This window comes from Scomber japonicus, chromosome 6, assembly GCF_027409825.1.
Source record: "Scomber japonicus isolate fScoJap1 chromosome 6, fScoJap1.pri, whole genome shotgun sequence".
In the NCBI taxonomy this organism is placed as follows: Eukaryota; Metazoa; Chordata; class Actinopteri; order Scombriformes; family Scombridae; genus Scomber; species Scomber japonicus.
In genome coordinates, this window is record NC_070583.1 from 37,789,317 (window position 1) to 37,809,316 (window position 20,000).

Sequence of the window (20,000 nt, forward strand, 5' to 3'; positions counted from 1 at the left end):
ATGGTAACCTGTATATTATCTCTATGGTTACCTGTATATTATCTCTCTATGGTAACCTGTATATTATCTCTATGGTAACCTGTATATTATCTCTATGGTTACCTGTATATTATCTCTATGGTTACCTGTATATTATCTCTATGGTTACCTGTATATTATCTCTATGGTTACCTGTATATTATCTCTATGGTTACCTGTATATTATCTCTATGGTTACCTGTATATTATCTCTATGGTTACCTGTATATTATCTCTATGGTTACCTGTATATTATCTCTATGGTTACCTGTATATTATCTCTATGGTTACCTGTATATTATCTCTATGGTTTTCACTGTGACACACGAACACTAACTGTACCATAAACTCAGCTCAGACCAGACCAGTGAGATCTGCTTTAGTTTGAGTTGGAAGAAGATGGATGAGCAGGAAGTTCATGGTCGAGTTCACATGTGGGTGACAGATATCTGAGAGCAGGAAAGAAAGAGGGATCAAAGGAGGCAGGCATGAAAGAGAGAAAGAAAGAGAGAGAGAAGGAAAGAGAGAAAGACACATCTGTATGGCATCAGTCTGTTGCCACGTCTCAAACCATGTTCGTGAGTAAAAAGTCTGTTTGAAACTTTTCTCTGCTTCTCAGAAACAAACCACAGCAGCTCCAACACGCCTTTAAAAGCTTAAATCAGACTTACTGACACTTTACTATCTAATAGATTGTTATAAATCAATGAGAGGAAGGGTGAGAGGGGTGAGAGGAAGGGTGAGAGGAGGGGTGCAGACAACCATTCACACCTACAGGCAATTTAGTCAAGGAAGGAAGGAAAGAGGGAAGGAAGGGAGTAAAGGAAAGAAGGCCGGAAGGAGAGAGAGAGGGAGGAAAGGAAATAGGGGGATGGAGGAAGGAAGGGAGGAAGGAAAGAAGGTAGGAGGGAGGGAGGAAAGAAGAAAGGGGGGTGGAGGAAGGAAGGGAGGAAAGAGAAGGAGAGAGGAAGGACAGAAGGAAGGGAGGAAAGAGAGAAGGAGAGAGGAAGGACAGAAGGAAGGAAGGAAAGAGAGAAGAAGGAAAGAAGGAAGGGAGGAAAGAGAGAAGAAGGAAAGAAAGAGAGAAGGGGAGAGGAAGGACAGAAGGAAGGAAGGAAGGAAGGAAGGAAGGAAAGAAGGAACAGTCAAAACAGACGGGTCAATTTGACCCGGGAGGACGACAGGAAGCATGTTTTTGGTCTGTGGGAGGAAGCCGAACTCTTATTATTCATGCCTTTCTTTGTTTCATATGTTAACCCTTTCCCTCCTCCACACTTTTATAGACTCCTTCTTTCATTCTCAGCTTTTATATAAGATCCATCACAGGACTGACGGTAGGGGGGAGGAAAGAAGGAAGGGAGGAAAGAAGAAGGGAGGAAGGATAATATATATAAGATCCATCACAAGACTGGCAGCCATTGTTGAAGGTTGGTGCTCCGGCCTTGAGCCAGTTCTTAGTAATGGTCAAGGGAGGAAGGAAGGAGGAAAGAAGGAAGGGAGGAAGGAAGGAAGGAAGGAAGGAAGGGAGGAAAGAAGGAAGGGAGGAAGGAAGGAGGAAAGAAGGAAGGGAGGAAAGAAGGAAGGGAGGAAGGAAGAAGGGAGGAAAGAAGGAAGGAAGGTAGGGGGGAGGAAAGAAAGAGGAAAGAAGGAAGGAAGGTTGGTAGGGGGGAGAAAGGAAGAAGGGAGGAAAGAAGGAAGGAAGGTCGGTAGGGAGGAGGAAAGAAGGAAGGAAGGAAGGAGGAAAGAAGGAAAGAAGGAAGGGAGGAAGGAAGGAGGAAAGAAGGAAGGGAGGAAGAAGGGAGGAAGGCCATCACAGGACTGACAGCCATTGTTGAAGCTTGGTGCTCCAGTCTTGAGCCAGTTCTTAGTAATGGTCTCCTGAAGAAGAAGGAGGGAGGGAGGAAGGAAGGAGGAAGGAAGAAAGGGAGGAAGGAAGAAGAGAGGAAAGAAAGAGGAAGCCAGAGAGCCTGATTCTGCCTTATTATTCATGCCTTTCTTTGTTTCATATGTTAACCCTTTCCCTCCTCCACACTTTTATAGACTTCTTTTTTCAGCTTATATATAAGATCCATCACAGGACTGACAGCCATTGTTGAAGCTTGGTTCTGAAGAAGAAGGAGGGAGGAAGGAAGGAGGGGAAAAAAGGAAGGGAGGAAGGAAGAAGGGAGGAAGGCCATCACAGGACTGACGGTAGGGGGGAGGAAAGAAGGAAGGGAGGAAGGATAATATATATAAGATCCATCACAGGACTGACGGCCATTGTTGAAGCTTGGTTCTGAAGAAGAAGGAGGGAGGAAGGAAGGAGGGGAAAAAAGGAAGGGAGGAAGGAAGAAGGGAGGAAGGCCATCACAGGACTGACGGTAGGGGGGAGGAAAGAAGGAAGGGAGGAAGGATAATATATATAAGATCCATCACAGGACTGACAGCCATTGTTGAAGCTTGGTTCTGAAGAAGAAGGAGGGAGGAAGGAAGGAGGAAAGAAGGAAGGGAGGAAGGAAGGAAGCCATTGTTGAAGCTTGGTGCTCCAGTCTTGAGCCAGTTCTTAGTAATGGTCTTCTGTCCGGGTGCCAGTACGATCTTGACCAAATATTGGTTTCCTACAGTTCCTTCCAAATGTCTGAGGTATAAAACAAGATTTAGAGATTACATAACCCCGAATACTTCACACGGAGCTGAATGAACATCCGGCCAGAACGGCCGAATACAGCTCAGTGATTAATAAGAGTTGGTAAGATGAGTAATTCAAAAATATGTTGAAACTAGTTTTAAAAGCAGCGTCAGGTTTGTTTAAATGTACATTTAGTATTTTTTCATTTGAAATTTTGTCATTTTTTACCAAAAGTAAAACTGAATGCTCCTGAAAATGTCAAATGGTGTAACCACAAAACTAACTGTACTACAGTAAAGTACGAGTACCTCTAACTGTACTACAGTAAAGTACTAGTACCTCTAACTCTACTACAGTAAAGTATAAGTAGCTCAAACTGTGTATTAGTACCTCTAACTCTACTACAGTAAAGTACTAGTACCTCTAACAGTACTACAGTAAAGTACTAGTACCTCTAACTGTACTACAGTAAAGTACTAGTAACTCTAACTGTACTACAGTAAAGTACTAGTACCTCTAACTCTACTACAGTAAAGTATAAGTAGCTCAAACTGTGTATTAGTACCTCTAACTCTACTACAGTAAAGTAGTAGTACCTCTAACTGTACTACAGTAAAGTAGTTTAATGTAGTGTCAGTAATAATAAATGTTGGTAAGATGATGAATCCATAAATGAGTGAAACTAGATTTAAAAGCAGCATCAGGTTTAAATTCAGACTGAACTCCGCAGCAAGACATCATGGAGGTTACGACCAGTTCAATATAATCAATATATTAAAAAAAGATCAATAAGAGAGATTTGAAATGACATTTGACCCATTTTATACCAAAAGACTGAATGCTCCTGAACATGTCAAATGGTGTAACCACAAAAGAATGACACATGTTTCCTGATCTCCATGATTCTCCAGATTAAATGTAATATTTAGAACAATTCCTCCCTTCCTCCCTTCCTTCCTTCCTTCCTTCCTTTATTCCTTCTGTCCTTCCTTCCTTCCCTCCCTCACTCCTTCCTTCCTTCCTTCCTTCCTTCCTTCCTTCCGTCCCTCCTTCTCTTCCTTCTGTCCTTCCTTCGTGCCTTACTTCCCTCCTTCACTCCTTCACTCCTTCCTTCCTTCCTTCCTTCCTTCCTTCCCTTTTTCCTTCCTTCACTCTTTCCTTCCCCCTTCCTTCCCTCACTCCTTCCTTCCTTCCTTCCTTTCTTCTTTCCTTCCCTCCCTCTTTAGTCTCACACACAGTTGTTTGGTATCTGCTGACTCGTTAGTTTGTCCTCGCTCAGCCTCCCCGTGCTGCTGCTGCTGAATCCGACAGTTGAACTTGTCTCACACGGTCAACGATGTCTCGTCTCTTTGTTCTCGTCTCCTGCCAACAACTCCTCCACGATTCCCGACGTGCACACTTTCACAACTTCAGCATCCACGCATGTTTTTGCCCTCTTGGCTGATTCCCAAGTTACACAACGTGAAGCAGCTGCATCTCCTCAGCTGCAGTTTGTCGCAGCTGTCGGGATCGTCGATGCAGAATCAGACGACTTCACACTTTGCCGTTATAGAGACAACATTTAATTTAAATAACTGAGTTTGGTTTGGAGTTGGTATGAGGTCACAGATCACTGACAGGCTAATAAACGGTTTAGATTTTAGGTTTTGCTCACAGCTTCATGGTGTGAGGTGAAGAAGATGGTGGATAATACCGAGGTAATACCATATCTGGATGATGCAGAATTAGGGCTGTCAAACGATTAATTTTTTTAATCGAGATTAATCGCAGACTTTCCATAGTTAATCACGATTAATGGCGTTTTGAATTGCATGTTTAAAATCCTGTTATTTTCCATTTGAAGGCAGTTTTAAGCCCATAATGTAAAGCATTTCTTACCAGAGTGTCTTAACTGGGAATCAATCACGGCTCTGCTGCGACTCCCACACTCCAAAATGGTCCTTTGGTGGAGCTGAGGCTGGCTTGGCTGCACCTGGGTGTTTAGCGTGGAGGTGCTAACTCAAACTCCACGTACTCCGGTGGTAGTTAAACTCCGTTTGACACAGGTTGCATTTTACTTTTGACTTGTCAACTGAAGCGTCTGGAAGTGTTTTAAAGTTAAACAAGCCGTTCAAAAGTCCAGTAGCTCTCTTACTTTCCATCAGCGCGGTAGGTTTTCTGCAGGAGGCCACTTCAAAGCATAGCGCTACAGCTAGAGGAGCCGTCTACGGGGGAGTAGAAGGGACAAAAAGGCTTGCAACCCCACGCTTCCAGAAAGCTCTGCTCATTTTACACTTTACATATAAAATACATTTCCATCATTATTGCTATGTTATATTTTCATGTCTGAGGTAAAATAGGACATGATATTGTGTGATAGGAGCTAAAAAATACACTCCCTCTGCTCTCTGAGACATGAACCAAGGTTTAATCACATTTATTGAGCTTTCTAAACACATCTGTGCTTCAACATTTGGTAGAAACACTTTTTATTATGAGAACAAACTGTGAGGAGAGAATATGAACAGTATGTGAGGGTTAAATGATGTTGGATATGCATAAAAATCTGACTTCCTCTTATCTTGAGTTTCTTTTTAATCTCAGCAGCATCTAGACCAAACCTAGCGGCCCCTGATTGGTTAAAGATCTAAACACACCTGGTCCAGCTCTTTATAGGTTAAAGATCCTGGTTGGTTTTGTCTTGTCTCTTTCAGACATCTGATGGCAGAGCGATGGAGCCGCTCTCAGAGAGCTTGATTCAAGGAGGGATGAGACACAAACGCTACGCCATCAACCCTCTGGGACACAAGTGGACTCATCACAACATCACATACAGGTACAGACATGTGTCAGGTTATATTCAGCAGACGTCAAAGCAGATGGATCACGTCAGGACATTAAATCTGAGTTAAAGTAAGAGACACATGTCAGAGTTGACCATATCTGACAGCCTAAGAGATACAGTAGTTCCAGCAAACATCTTCCTCTTAAAAGCACAAAATATGGTTTTTACTGAAATACAACAAGTTGACTACATGTTAAATTAACCACATGTTTCCTCCGGGTGAATTTCAGGTTCCTAAAATAGTTCCTACTGTATTTGAATTCCAGCTCTGTGCTGTTCAGATGGACGGGGTTAGCTTCAGGTCACAGATTGTGATGGGTCACCAAAAACAGTGTAACACCAGTAAGAACGCTGACCCCATGTGTATATATATTGGGGCGTTACTGGGTTACTGGGTTACTCCTGTCGTCCCCCTGGGTCAAATTGACCCAGGGGCTTTTTTGCCTTTAATGGACAGGTTAGTAGAGATAGACAGGAAACAGGAGGCAGAGAGAGGGGGGAATGACATGCAGGATAAGACCACTCAGTGGGGGATTCAAACCGGGGTCGCCTGCAGCGAGGACTGTAGCCTCAACACATGGGGCGGGTGCTCTACCCGCTGAGCTATGCTCATCCCCCCTATCTCTCTTTTGACTGTTCCTTCCTTCCTTCCTCTCCTTCATTTTTCCTTCGTTCTTCCCCTCCTTCCCTCTTTCTTTGCTCCCTCCTCCTTCCATACTTCTTTCCTCACTTCCTTCCTCACTTCCTTCCTTCCTTCCGCCTTTTCCTCCCTCCCTCCCTCCTTACTCCTTCCTTCCTTCCTTGACCTGAGGACAACAGGAGGGTTAACTACTGTAATGTCATCGCTGTTACTGAATGAAATATTAATGTTACAGCCCAACACCAGTCAGAGATCTTCATTTCCCCTTTTCAGTAACCTTTGACTGAATGAAATGAGGTGTAATGGTGAACTAATGTCAGAGGGGAGAAAACAGAACAGTAGATGTGATGGCTGCTTACTGGTTTGGGTCTACTGGTCTGGTCTAGGTCAGCTGGTTTGGGTCTACTGGTCTGGTCTATGTCCTACTCTCAAACCTGTGACCTTTTCTCACACCTCTAAAGACTGTGTTGCCCTCTGAATTAACACATCATATGTTTTGTTTTGTTTTGTTTTTTTAAAGATTTTGTTGGCATAGACGCCTTTTATTAATCAGTAGATCGACAGGAAACATGGGAGAGAGAGGGGGGGGGGTGACATGCAGCAAAGGACCTCCGATCGGGATTCAAACCGGGGTCGGCTGCGTATATGGCATGCGCTCTAACCACCTCTCGACCACCTGCGCGCCACATCGTATGTTTTAAATGTTCTTATTCTATACGACACCTGGTGATGAGTCAGACAGGTTAATTCCAGATTTTACATTTTTATGCTTTGAATAAAACTGAGAGACTGAAGCTGAGTGAGAGTGAGCGCCTGTGTTGAATTGAATTGATTGAGCTGAATGACTCCACTGAATGCTCTCTGATTGGCTGGCCTGCTTTGTGTAAAGAAAGATGTTGAACGAGGCCGATGATCCTCCTGAGACGTTTAACACCAACTTGAGCCCAACCGATAAAACACCTGAGATGATCTGTTGAGCTCTGTGCAGCCTGAGAGGATCCAACCTACAAATTAAACCTTAATTTAACAACCTGTCTGTCTGTCTCAGGATCATAAAGTTTCCAAACACTCTGAATGTTGAAGACACCAGGAAGGCCATCAGCATCGCCTTCACAAAGTGGAGCGACGTGTCTCCGCTGGCCTTCACCGAAGTTACCGACGGCAACGCTACGGTTGACATCACCATTGGTAGGACAGAAGATGAGGAGAGGGGTTTGACTTACCACTGACAAAAAAAAACACAAAATAGAGTTTATCTGTGTGTGTGTGTGTGTGTGTGTGTGTGTGTGTGTGTGTGTGTTAGGTTTCTACACCTTCAACCACACCGACTGCTGGTGGTCTCCTCTCCACCCGTGTTTCGACGGTCTGAACGGCGAGCTGGCTCACGCCTTCCTTCCACCGCGAGGGGAAATCCACTTTGACAACCACGAGTTCTGGATCCTCGGCAAGTCCAGGTTCAGCTGGAAACAAGGTAACAGGAAGGAGATCCCTTTCCTCTGAAACAGACTCCCAGTTAACCTTCTGTAGTCCAGTGGTCTTTAGTCCAATGACTTGTAGTCCAATGATCTGTAGTCCAGTGATCTGTAGTCCAATGATCTGTAGTCCAGTGATCTGTAGTCCAGTGATCTGTAGTCCAATGATCTGTAGTCCAATGATCTGTAGTCCAGTGATCTGTAGTCCAGTGATCTGTAGTCTAGTGATCTGTAGTCCAATGATCTGTAGTCCAGTGATCTGTAGTCCAGTGATCTGTAGTCTAGTGATCTGTAGTCCAATGATCTGTAGTCCAGTGATCTGTAGTCTAATGATCTGTAGTCCAGTGATCTGTAGTCCAGTGGTCTGTAGTCCAGTGATCTGTTGTCCAGTGATCTGTAGTCCAGTGATCTGTAGTCTAATGACCTGTAGTCCAATGATCTGTAGTCCAGCGATTTGTAGTCCAATGACTTGTAGTCCAATGATCTGTAGTCCAATGATCTGTAGTCCAGTGATCTGTAGTCCAATGATCTGTAGTCCAGTGATCTGTAGTCCAATGACTTGTAGTCCAATGATCTGTAGTCCAATGACTTGTAGTCCAATGACTTGTAGTCCAATGATCTGTAGTCCAATGATCTGTAGTCCAGTGATCTGTAGTCCAATGATCTGTAGTCCAGTGATCTGTAGTCCAGTGATCTGTAGTCTAATGATCTGTAGTCCAGTGATCTGTAGTCCAGTGATCTGTAGTCCAATGATCTGTAGTCCAATGATCTGTAGTCCAGTGATCTGTAGTCCAATGACCTGTAGTCCAATGACTTGTAGTCCAATGACTTGTAGTCCAATGACCTGTAGTCCAATGACCTGTAGTCCAATGACCTGTAGTCCAATGACCTGTAGTCCAGTGATCTGCAGTCCAGTGATCTGTAGTCCAATGATCTGTAGTCTAATGATCTGTAGTCCAATGATCTGTAGTCCATTGATCTGTAGTCCAGTGATCTGTAGTCCAGTGATCTGTAGTCCAATGACCTGTAGTCCAATGACTTGTAGTCCAATGACTTGTAGTCCAATGACCTGTAGTCCAATGACTTGTAGTCCAATGACCTGTAGTCCAATGACCTGTAGTCTAATGACTTGTAGTCCAATGACCTGTAGTCCAATGACCTGTAGTCCAGTGATCTGCAGTCCAGTGATCTGCAGTCCAGTGATCTGTAGTCCAATGACCTGTAGTCCAGTGATCTGTAGTCCAGTTATCTGCAGTCCAGTGATCTGTAGTCCAGTGATCTGTCGTCCAGTGATCTGTTGTCCATGTCCAAAGAGGCCAAAGTAAAAGGTTCAACACAGGTAATAATCTACAATAGAGTTTTCCATTTTGGAGGTCGGCACTTTCCAGATGACTTTCTGTTGGTTAAAGGCCCAAATTTACAAATCAAGTCAAAGTTCACAAAAGTTAAATTTAACATGAAAAATTCTCACTGCTTAATGAAAGCTGATCCAGTTTGACGCACTAAAAAGGCCACCGTACAGGAGATGAACTCTTTGGATTCAGGTAACAACATGACCTTTCCTCTGGCGCCACCTTCAGGATAAACTCCCAGTGGTGGTAAAGAGATAAAAACAGCCCAGGTGTCTCTTCAGTGTAGTTTGGAGTTGTATTGTGTGATGACCTTTACAGCCTCTGGGGGGAGCTGTAGTGTTTTAGTCTGACGTTGTACCTCTGCAGGTGTGTGGCTGAACGACCTGGTGCAGGTAGCAGCTCATGAGATCGGCCACGCTCTCGGACTGTGGCACTCCCGAGACCCTCAGGCTCTGATGCATCCCAACGCCACCTACACCGGCCAGAGGAACATCGCCCAGGACGACGTGTGGGGCATCCAGAGACTCTACGGTACCTCAACACATATGACAACCAGAACACTCACAGAGCAGCTACAAAAACACATGTACAAGTAAATACTGATCAACCAGACAATATTATACATCACGGTGGAACCACAACTGATTTAATGCGCTAGAAACTACATAAATATGTTGTGGTGTTTCAGGAGGAAACCTGCCTCAGAAAACTCTCATTGTAGTTTCACTTTTTCTTCACAAGCTTTGAATGAGAAGAAAACACTTTGATCACTGTTGATAAAATGGTGTTTATTGATTATTGAAGCTTCAGATTGTTGACACATCCAATCAGTAAAGTGTGATCAATGATTTCATGTTCAGATTGACTTCATCCACACAGTCAGTTAGTGTAACCCAGAATGTCAGCTATGTACAAGAACATCATTAATGATTATTATCATGATCATTACAGTTTGATTGAACATTTCTTTATGAATTTACAAAGTGATGAGAACAAATTATCTGTGATGAAGGAAGTTCTGCTGTTTTCTCTGTTTAAGAAACAACAGACACAAATACATCAATACAAACATGAAACTAACATTTAGAACAAAGAGAAGTTCACATTTTCATCTGAAGAAATGTCAGTGAAGGTTAAAAACATGGTCAACACAGCAGCTCAGAAACATGGAGACAAAAACATCTGACACATGAAGTCTGAAATGACTTCTGTCTATTTCACTTTACACAACTCAGCTGTGGAAACATTACTGAAGAAAGAATAAACATAAAATCCAGCATAGACAGGCTGAGTGAATGTGGTCTGGACTCTGTGGAGGAGAGTCATGGTTTCAGAGACGCTGTAGAAAGACAGAATACCTGCTCTGTGATCCAGGTACACTCCAACTCTGGAGGAACCAGGACCTGAGACGGGAGTTTCAATGTTGTTGAAGTAAAATCTATAACTGTTAGTGCCACACCGTAAAGACCAAGATTTGTCATTACGTCCAAATTCAGATTCACTTCCTGCTCTGCTGATATTCTTGTATGCGACTGCTACCTCAACTCCTTCTCCTTTCCACTCCACCTCCCAGTAACAACGTCCAGTCAGACTCTCTCTACTCAGGACCTGTTGCCATGTAGTGAATCTGTCTGTGTGACTAGAATAAGACTGTGGTTGTCCCACCCATTCTACTTTTCCGTTCTCATCAGATAATAACAGCTCTGTGTTTGCTGTGTTTGGATCCAGAGTGATTTCACGTGAATATTTTAAGAACTCAGCTCTGGTCTCTGGTTGTGGCAGTAAAACGTCCACTTCAGTCACTGCCAGTGAGATGTTTGTCCATTCGTCCCTCAGGATGTCCTGTAGTTTATCTCTGAGCTCTGACACAGCTGCTGTCACATCCTCAAAGTATCTGAGAGGACGGATATTGATGCTGGATGAGTCTGTAGGTTCACTGAGTTGTGACACTGAGGGGTAGTTGTGTAGAAACTGGTTGTGATCCTCTGTGTGTGAGAGCTGCTTCAGTTCAGCGTCTTTCCTCTTCAGCTCAGTGATCTCCTGCTGCAGCTTCTCCTGAAGCTCTTTGACTCCACTCACTTCAGTTTCCTGCTGGGATCTGATCTGCTGCTTCACATCAGAGCTTCTTTTCTGGAGGAGACGGATCAGCTCAGTGAAGATCTTCTCACTGTCCTCCACTGCTTTATCAGCAGAGCGACTGACGGCCTCCACCTCCTGTTGAAGCAGCTTCACATCTTTCTCTCTGTCCTGGATTCTCTGCTGAATGTTTAGTCGACTCACCTCGAGCTCTCTCTGCCTCTCAGTCCTTTCTGCTGCAGCTGGGACTGTGTCGTGGCCTTTATGTTCATCCATAGTGCACAGATAACAGATAGACTTCTTATCTGTACGGCAGAATATCTTCATCACCTCATCATGATGAGAGCAGATGTTCTCCTGGAGCTTCTTGGAGGGCTCCACCAGCTTGTGTTTTTTAAATGTAGGTGATTCATAGTGAGACTGGAGGTGATTCTCACAGTAAGAGGCCAGACACACCAGACAGGACTTGAAGGATTTCCTCTTCCTCCCAGTGCAGAAATCACAGGCCACATCTTCAGGTCCAGCATAGCAGTGATCAGCAGGAGCAGCTTGGAGTCCAGTCTTCTTCAGCTGCTCCACTAAAGCTGCTAACATGGTGTTTGTCTTCAGGACAGGCCTCGGTGTGAAGGTCTCTCTGCACTGAGGGCAGCTGTAGATCTTCCTCTGATCCTCTCCATCCCAGAATCCTTTAATACAGCTCATACAGTAGCTGTGTCCACAGGAAGTAGTCACCGGATCCTTTAGTAGATCCAGACAGATCGAACAGGAGAAGGATTCTCGGTCCAGCTGATCTCTCTGCGCCATTTCAGTTCTCAGAGGCAACGACTGACTGAGTTTCACTTCCTGATAAATGAAACAGGTTTGAACTGATCTGATCATGTGATTCAGTCATAAATGCAGCCTGACAGCTCTGTGCTGAGTCACATGTTGGTTACACCCATCTATAAACTGTAGATCTGAAGGGAGAGAACAAGGAACTCTGATCCCAGAGTGGAGCTTGTTGTGTTTAAAGAACAGGGACGGTTATCAGGACGAGGAGCCGCACTTTATATACAGTTAGCTAGTTTATACTACTTTATATACAGTTAGCCAGTTTATACTACTTTATATACAGTTAGCTAGTTTAGTCCAGTGATTCCCAACCTAGGGGTGGGGCCCCTCCAAAGGGTCAGCAGATAAATGTGAGGGCTGCTGAGATGATTAATGGGAAAGAAGAAAAAACAAAGAACTGATCCACAAATGTGTTTTCAATTTTTGGACTTTTTCTCTAATCTTTGATTTTTGCTGAAATATTGGATCATTTGAACATTTATTGGAATTAAAGCATGTGAGAAGTTTAGAGAGAAAAATCACTATTTGGTGGAGCTGTTAACAACTCATAGACATCTGAAATGTGAGCCGACTACACACTGCTTTTTGTAAGACGTCAAAAGACAAAAAGATTTCATAAAATAAAAACAAATTGACTTAAAGAAAATCCAACATCTCTGACGTCTGGTTTTCTTCAGGTTGTTTGGATAAGAAGCGCGTCTGTGATCCGTGGGCTCGACTTGGCTTCTGCGAGCGGAGGAAGACTTTCATGAAGAAGAACTGTCCTCAGCGCTGTGACCTCTGCTACGGTGAGACAGTTAATAAGTGAGATGTGTCCTCTAGTATCAGTGCTGGAGGTAGGAGACTAAACACAGGGTTGATGTTGGACAGTTGAGTCGGTTCACATGTTTTACTGCTTTTTACAGATTTTGCTGCACAAACAGAAACTTGATTCTCTCTCTGAGGTTTCTCCGCTCGTCTAACCGTCTCTGGTATGACACTCATTTCCTGCCCGTCTCTTGTTCCCGCCGCAGAGCCCCTGGAAGCGGTTTCCACGCCAACACCACCTCCAGCCAACGTCAAGATCAAGATGGTTCCCCGGGGGAAGGTGGTGGGTTTCCGCTGTGGAACCAAAAACCCTCGTTCACCTCCCAAAGTCAGGTCAGAACACAGCTGATCGATATTAACACTGATGTCTCCTGTGAGATAAAGACACAGACAATCAATTATTACTATAAAATATAAAATCTGAGTGAAAACTGAAAGATAAATGAGGTGAAATGAATCTTTTCTGCAGCTGGTATAAAGATGGCGAGCAGATCCTGACCTCCATCCCCGGATACATTGTCATGAAGGACCGAGACCTCCGCATCGTCGCCAATGAGTTCAACGAGGGCGTTTACACCTGCAGAATCCATCGCCGTGGCGACATCGTGTCTGCCAACTCCTGGGCCATCCGACTGAAACCAGAGCAGCCGTCCAACAGCTGAGGACACGGACAGGAAAAGAACAACAAACGACACGATGACGGGAAAGTCCTCAACCACTCAGACTCTGGGTGGATCAGTTCAGTTCAGCTGTGACTTTAAATGGCTTCATGAAAGATGTCCTGTAGGACGACGTGTCCTCGTGCAAACACTCAGCGCTCAAACATTCAGCAAAATGAGCTCATAATGATCACGAGGAAATGTGACGTCCTTGTTATCGTCCTAACGGGGTCGCGTACCTGTAACCTCACAGCAGCCTGTAATGTCATATTCATGTAGCCACAGTCCTGTATAACGTCTCATATTAGTCCCGACATGATGTCATGTCCTCATAATCCTGTTTGGCATGATGTGATGTCCCAATAGAGCCTGACTGCAAAAAGAACCTGAAACCTGCTTATTGTTACTGTCAGGTTAATCAGCTGATAAGCATGTAAACTGGTTTCCCAAACAGTTATAAAAATAATTTTAGAAAAGTGAAATATTATCTAAAAAACAAATACGTATATATTGATTAAACTGACCTTACACAGTTTTTGGTACCAGCCCTCACCACTGATGTGAAAACATAGCTGCTGGTTGTCTGAAAAGAGAGAATCAGACAATCTGATTGATTATCTGATTATCTGTGTTCAGATTAGTTCAGATTTCTCTGCTGGAGTTTTTTTTTTCAGTGACTGTTTTGCTGCTGATCCGACTGAATCTGTGACCTTTTGTTTACAACAGTCATTTTCATGTAGTTTTTTTTACATACCACTATGTTTAAATATGTTAGTTTGATGCTGAACTCACTAAACTCAGCAAACCTTTAATCTGTTTTCTGTTTCTAAGATTCATGTCAAAACATTCAGTTCGAAGCTTCTCGTGTTTTAAACGTTGCGTCATACATGTGAACACTCGACTGTGGACTGATCATAAATAAGATGGCGTTAAGTTTTCAGCTGCTGTCATGACTTTGACAAATAACCCAATATAATCAGCTCAGTCTGATCCAGGATCCAGGAATCACATCCACACCTGACAATTCAGCACCTCATAATTCAAAATGTATCGTCTCATAATTCACGTTGAGAGCCGACGCTACGAGAAGAGCGTTCGTTCTGTAGAGAGCTGGAAAATAGGAGTTTATCTGTTTATTAATCTCACTGTAGTTATGCAGATATTGTATAGCGAGAACTTTAAAGATGCTGGAGTTTCACAGGTTTTACATCTCATATATATCATGGATGTGTTATAAGAGCTGGAGACCCAAAAGTTTGCTTTTGCGTTACGTGGCCCACCCACTGCACATGCTCAGTAGTGTTTCCCCACTGGCTCGGCCCACAGACTTTACATTGTGATGTAAGTCTGTAAATAGTTTAATAAATATAAAACTTCCATGGATCGAAAGTTCATAACATAAAGAGTCATAATTGATCCTGTCAGCAGTTTTACAGACGTCTCTTTTAAAATGCTGCTCTGTGGGGAAAATGCTGTTTGGGCCGCAGCTGCAATACCGCGAGTGACCACTGGCTGAATGGGGGCGCCCTGTCAGCTCTTGTAATACTTCCATGGTATCTCTGTTTTGGGTTGTTTTACCCATAATGCATCGCTGTTTCTGTCCTCCTGTTACGTCTTTTTCTTTAAACATTTTAAGTTTTGTGACACAAATAAAAACATTCTTTGTCGTTTTAACCTGCACTGATGAAAATGTCTGTTTGTTATAATGATTTCACATTAATGTAATAAATTAATATTTCTTTGTCATTTTAAAGGTTATTATTTAATTGTTTTATATTAGATATATTCACTAAACATATTTGACCCTTCTGTGTTTCAGGCTGAATCCCATCATTTATATATAGAAACATGTCAGAGTGAATGTTTCATGTTATTTGATATGTAGACGACAATTTTAAAACGCTGTCAAATTAACAGAAGATAAAGAAAAGATGTCAGTAAATCATCACATCCAGAGAGAATAATGAAGATAATAAAATATATATTTAAATAGATAAAAATGAAGACAAAGAAATACCAAAATATGTGAACAAGACTTAAATAAAGAGAGTAGTGTGTTCTGTGAGGAGACGTGATCAAACGTCCCGCAGAGGACAGAACAAAGACTCAGAGACGGAACAAAGAGCCGATGACCCACATCTGATGTTTTCTGTCTGACTGAGTCCACTATGTGGGTCAAACTGGCTCCGTCCACACTGAGGACACACATTTGGTTCATTCAGCAGGATAAAGGGCAGCAGAGGACATCAGAGGACAGTAGTGGACAGTAGATGAAATAAAGGACAGTAGATGACAGTAAAGGGAAGCAGAGGACAGTAGATGGCGGTAAAGGACAATAGAGGACAGTAGATGACGGTAAAGGGAAGGACTGGCTATCTGAATATGAAGCTCAGTTCTGCAGGTAGATTCAGATCATGGCGCTGAATGAAACCTCTTCTATCACTCTGGTCATGTTCGTGAGAGGAGAAAACATTTAACTAAAGGTTTAGGAAACCTCTTCCAGGGTCCTGCTCCAAAATGACAACACCATACCCAACATGAATATAGTATATCTCTGCATCAGCATATATGTTACTGGGTCAGACTAAATGAAGATTGAACACAGCATAAATTAAATATTTAATTTTCGCCTGACAAAAATTCACATTTTTAGAGTGAATAAAACCTTCTGAATTATGCTGCTGTAGCCACACAAAAAAACCTCTTGAAACTGTAGCATAACATCTGAACATGTGCTAAGTCTCATGCTAATAAAGTAAAGCACTGCATCAATATCTTGGGAACACCTTCTAGAACAGGGGAGTCAAACTCATTTTCATTCAAGGGCCACATACAGACCAATCTGATCTCATGTGTTGATATAATGATATAATACATATTTATTTATCAGTTGTGAATATAGTTGCACCACTTCAGAAAATCACCTTCACTCTCCAGCTGCTGGCAGTCAGTCACTACTAACATGGTTTGATCCTGTGGCGCTGGGTGTCTGACTCTTTTATTTGCCAGAATTTATTTATTTATTTTTTTGCCTCTTTTTTTTTCTTGTGTCTGACTTTTTTTTTTTGACTTTTTTTTGTGCCAGACTCTTTTTTTTTTTTTTTTGCTGGACTTTTTTTTGCCTCTTTTCTTTTTTTGCTGGACTTTTTTTTTGTGTCGGACTTTTTTTTTTTGCTTCTTTTCTCTTTTTTTTTGCCTCTTTTCTTTCTTGTGCCTGACGTTTTTTTTTTTTTACTTGTTTTTTTTTTGCCTCTTTTTTTTTCTTGTCGGACTTTTTTCTTTTTTTTTGCCTCTTTTCTTTTTTATTTCTACTTTATTCACTAGTTTATATCATTCTTCACTTTTATCTTATTCACTTAGTTTTTTTTGTCTTTTAAACCTAGTTTTAGTTTTAATTAAACTTTTTTCCCTTTTTTTAGGGTTAGTAACTTTTTAACCCCTTATAGTCTTCTTTTACTCATTTTTATTTAATTATACTTTTTTTTACTTATTTTATTTAAACTCAGACACTCAGTTTATCTTTTAATTTCTTCTCATCATTTTTATTCCTTTTTCTTTGTCGTCTTGTTTTATTATCAGCTGTGAAACACATGAACCAGAGTCTGATATAAATACAGTCTTACAGATTAAATAAAATTATAATAATAATAATAATATAATATATTAATGACACACAGAGAGTCTGATCTTCAAAGTGAAACTTTTATTACGTGAACACGATTCTTCAGGTGACGCTGCACACAGTGCAGACACACCTGTCAGCACCTGCAAACCTTCTGATTCAAAAGACCTTCATCATCATCATCATCATCATCACCACCACCTTCATCATCATCATCATCATCTCTCTCACAGCTGAACAGACGCTGCAGATATTTTGGAAAAACACGAAAATTCATTTGAGCTGTTTACAGGAGCAGGTTGGACTATGACCCCCCCCCCTCCCCTGTTTACTGATAAGGTGTAATCAGGTGCACAGGAGGAGGAGGGGGGGGGGGTTAGGGGATGGGGGGGGGGGGTGGGGTTTGGTAGGCACAGGTAAACAGAGAAAGGCACAAAGAGCCGACGTGTTGCCTGTGAGAAGGTCAGCGAGCAGCGATGCTTTCAATCAACAGATAACGGGGGGGGGGGCGTTTAGGAGGGGGGGGTTGAGGGTGAAGGGGGGGGGGTAAGGGGGGGTTTGGTCGTTTGTCTCGGGAATGACTGGAGTCAGCTGGCAGAGGTCAAAGTTCAGGAATGTTTTGGTCGGTTGAGTTGTTGGGGGGACGGCGTCGCCCCCTGCTGGTGACATCACTACATCCCCATCCTGATGCTCTGGATGATCTGAAAGATGGCTACACACACACACACACACACACACACACACACACACACACACACACACACAGAGAGAGACAGACACACACACACACACACACACACACACAGAGACACACACACACACACACACACACACACACACACACACACACACACACACACACACACAGGTTAATTCTTTATTACAACATGATTAGATTTTATATTCAGCTTGATGACTGTGTTTTTATTTTGAAGGAATTAACTAGTTTTATTTTGAAGGACTGGAGTTAATTTAAATAAATAAATAAAGAATAATTATTATAACAGACAAACCTTCATAAAAAGAGACTTATTAAAAAAGTGGTGTTACTTTTCTTTTATCTATTTTACTTTTTTTATTTTTGACTTTATCTTTCTGTGTTAAATCATTTGATATTATAATTATTATAATTTGACATCAAACTAAAGTGAGCAGATCTGATTGTTGGTTGTTTGCTGACTAACCGACCTTTGACCTTTGTTATATCTGAGCCCAGGTTAACACGACCGACCACACACACACACACACACACACACACACACACACACACACACACACACACACACAGTAACACACACACACACACAGTAACACACACACACACACACACACCTGAGCTCCAGGTTAACACGACCGACCACACACACACACACACACACAGTAACACACACACACACACACACACAGTAACACACACACACACACAGTAACACACACACACACATCTGAGCTCAGGTTAACACGACCGAACACACACACACACACACACACACAGTAACACAGTAGCAAACACACACACATCTGTGCTGCCAGGTGATCGATCACTAACACATGTCAGTCTGACCGCCATTATGATGTCACAGGGGGCGGGGCTTCAGTTCAAACTCCAGGTGTCAGGTTTCATACATTTTATTTTCTATTTATTGGTTTCTATATTTATTCCTGTTCTGTAAAGTCATTATATTTATTTATTTATATTTTTAATTTATTAATTTACATTTAAATATATATTTCTCCATTCTGGGACAAATAAATGAATATATTCTATAAATGCTAACAGATCTTATAACATTAAAAAATAATAAAAAATATAAATTAATACTTTAAAAAATGCATAAATTAAAAACGTGTTAACAAAAACATAAATAAGACATTTGATGTGTTTAATTACATATTTTTTACTTTATTACATTTTCATCTCTAACAAATCATTGAATCAAATATTTTATGTTTTTGAAGTTTTTATAGATTTAATTCTTCTGAGTGAAGTTTAACAGAAAGACTTTAAGACTTTTATTGTGGTGACGTTAAAGAGGAAGAGGAGGAAGACTCACCTGATCCACAGACGACGAAGATGAAGAGTGCGAGCAGCCAGGGACCGACACCTTTATCCTCCAACACGTTTCTCTGGAAGGTAAAAACAACAACACACAGTTTAGTCTCATTTCATCATTTTATACTTTTATCTGTTTCATCTTTAACGTTTAGTTTTTAGTTTTTGTGCCAAAATTGTTCAATTAACTCATTTAATACATTTATTTTGAAGTTTTGTCACTTTTTGTAGTTTTTAAAGTCATTAAACTTTGATTTATTGATCACATCATTAAACAGACACATTAATTAGTTGATTTTCAAAGTAAAGTGACGATTTTTAAAAAAGTTTTTAAACAAAATAAAAACATCTTAAAAACTTGAGACTTTTATTTTTCACTCTGATGTTTTATCAAAATGATCAATCACTTCTGTGACGTCATAAACTAATCAATAAGTAGAAGATGTAACATGACTCCTTTTTTTAAATTAAGATTAAAAGTGTAAAATGTGATAAACACACAAACTGACTCCATGAAGCCAAATATAAGCTATATATATTTGAAAACCTGCCAATTAAATCAGATTTAATTGATCAGATTTAATGCTGATCAACATATCGATCATGTATTGATTGTGGTACTATTGTGATGACGTCAGTGTCTCCCGCTCTGACTCATTAAATCTACACTACTGAGGATCATTTAACAAAATAAAAGCACTGAGTAAATATTTAAGCAGTGTTGGTCTTCCATGCAACGCTGACGCTGTATTGATAAGGGGCGTTTATTGATCAAAGACGTCCTGATACTCGATATTTAACTACATGTGCCAGCTGTTCTGACTGATTGATTAGTTTATTGGTGAACTGAGACATCATATTAACCGATAACAGAACATTTAATGTCGTTTTTAACCAACTTCTGCGTGTTTTAACCACTTTTGCGGAACTTTGAGCGAGGCACCAGATTGCACGGTCACCACTCTCACCGTAACACCGGCGCCTCGTTTTTGGGTGTTTATGACCACTAACTGAGCCAGAATCAGAACCAAACTTCTA

At 41.6% G+C, this 20,000-nt stretch overlaps 2 protein-coding genes across 2 annotated transcripts in view; one reads left to right on the top strand and one right to left on the bottom strand.

Moving 5' to 3' along the window:
• mmp23bb (matrix metallopeptidase 23bb) overlaps positions 1–13,313 on the top strand; it is a 15,021-nt gene extending 1,708 nt beyond the window's left edge. The window contains exons 2-8 of the mRNA XM_053321549.1: positions 5,356–5,441; positions 7,139–7,278; positions 7,394–7,561; positions 9,281–9,445; positions 12,499–12,609; positions 12,835–12,961; positions 13,098–13,313. Coding sequence (XP_053177524.1) covers positions 5,356–5,441; positions 7,139–7,278; positions 7,394–7,561; positions 9,281–9,445; positions 12,499–12,609; positions 12,835–12,961; positions 13,098–13,290 — 990 coding nt within the window. The 3' untranslated portion in view covers positions 13,291–13,313. The remainder of the gene's footprint in view (positions 1–5,355; positions 5,442–7,138; positions 7,279–7,393; positions 7,562–9,280; positions 9,446–12,498; positions 12,610–12,834; positions 12,962–13,097) is intronic.
• A 4,221-nt stretch (positions 13,314–17,534) lies between these two features.
• The window catches only part of LOC128361015 (stress-associated endoplasmic reticulum protein 1), a 2,782-nt gene continuing 316 nt past the window's right edge, over positions 17,535–20,000 (bottom strand). The window contains exons 2-3 of the mRNA XM_053321587.1: positions 18,964–19,036; positions 17,535–17,621 (exon numbers count right to left, since the gene is read on the bottom strand). Of these exons, the coding sequence (XP_053177562.1) occupies positions 17,581–17,621; positions 18,964–19,036 (114 nt within the window). The 3' untranslated portion in view covers positions 17,535–17,580. The remainder of the gene's footprint in view (positions 17,622–18,963; positions 19,037–20,000) is intronic.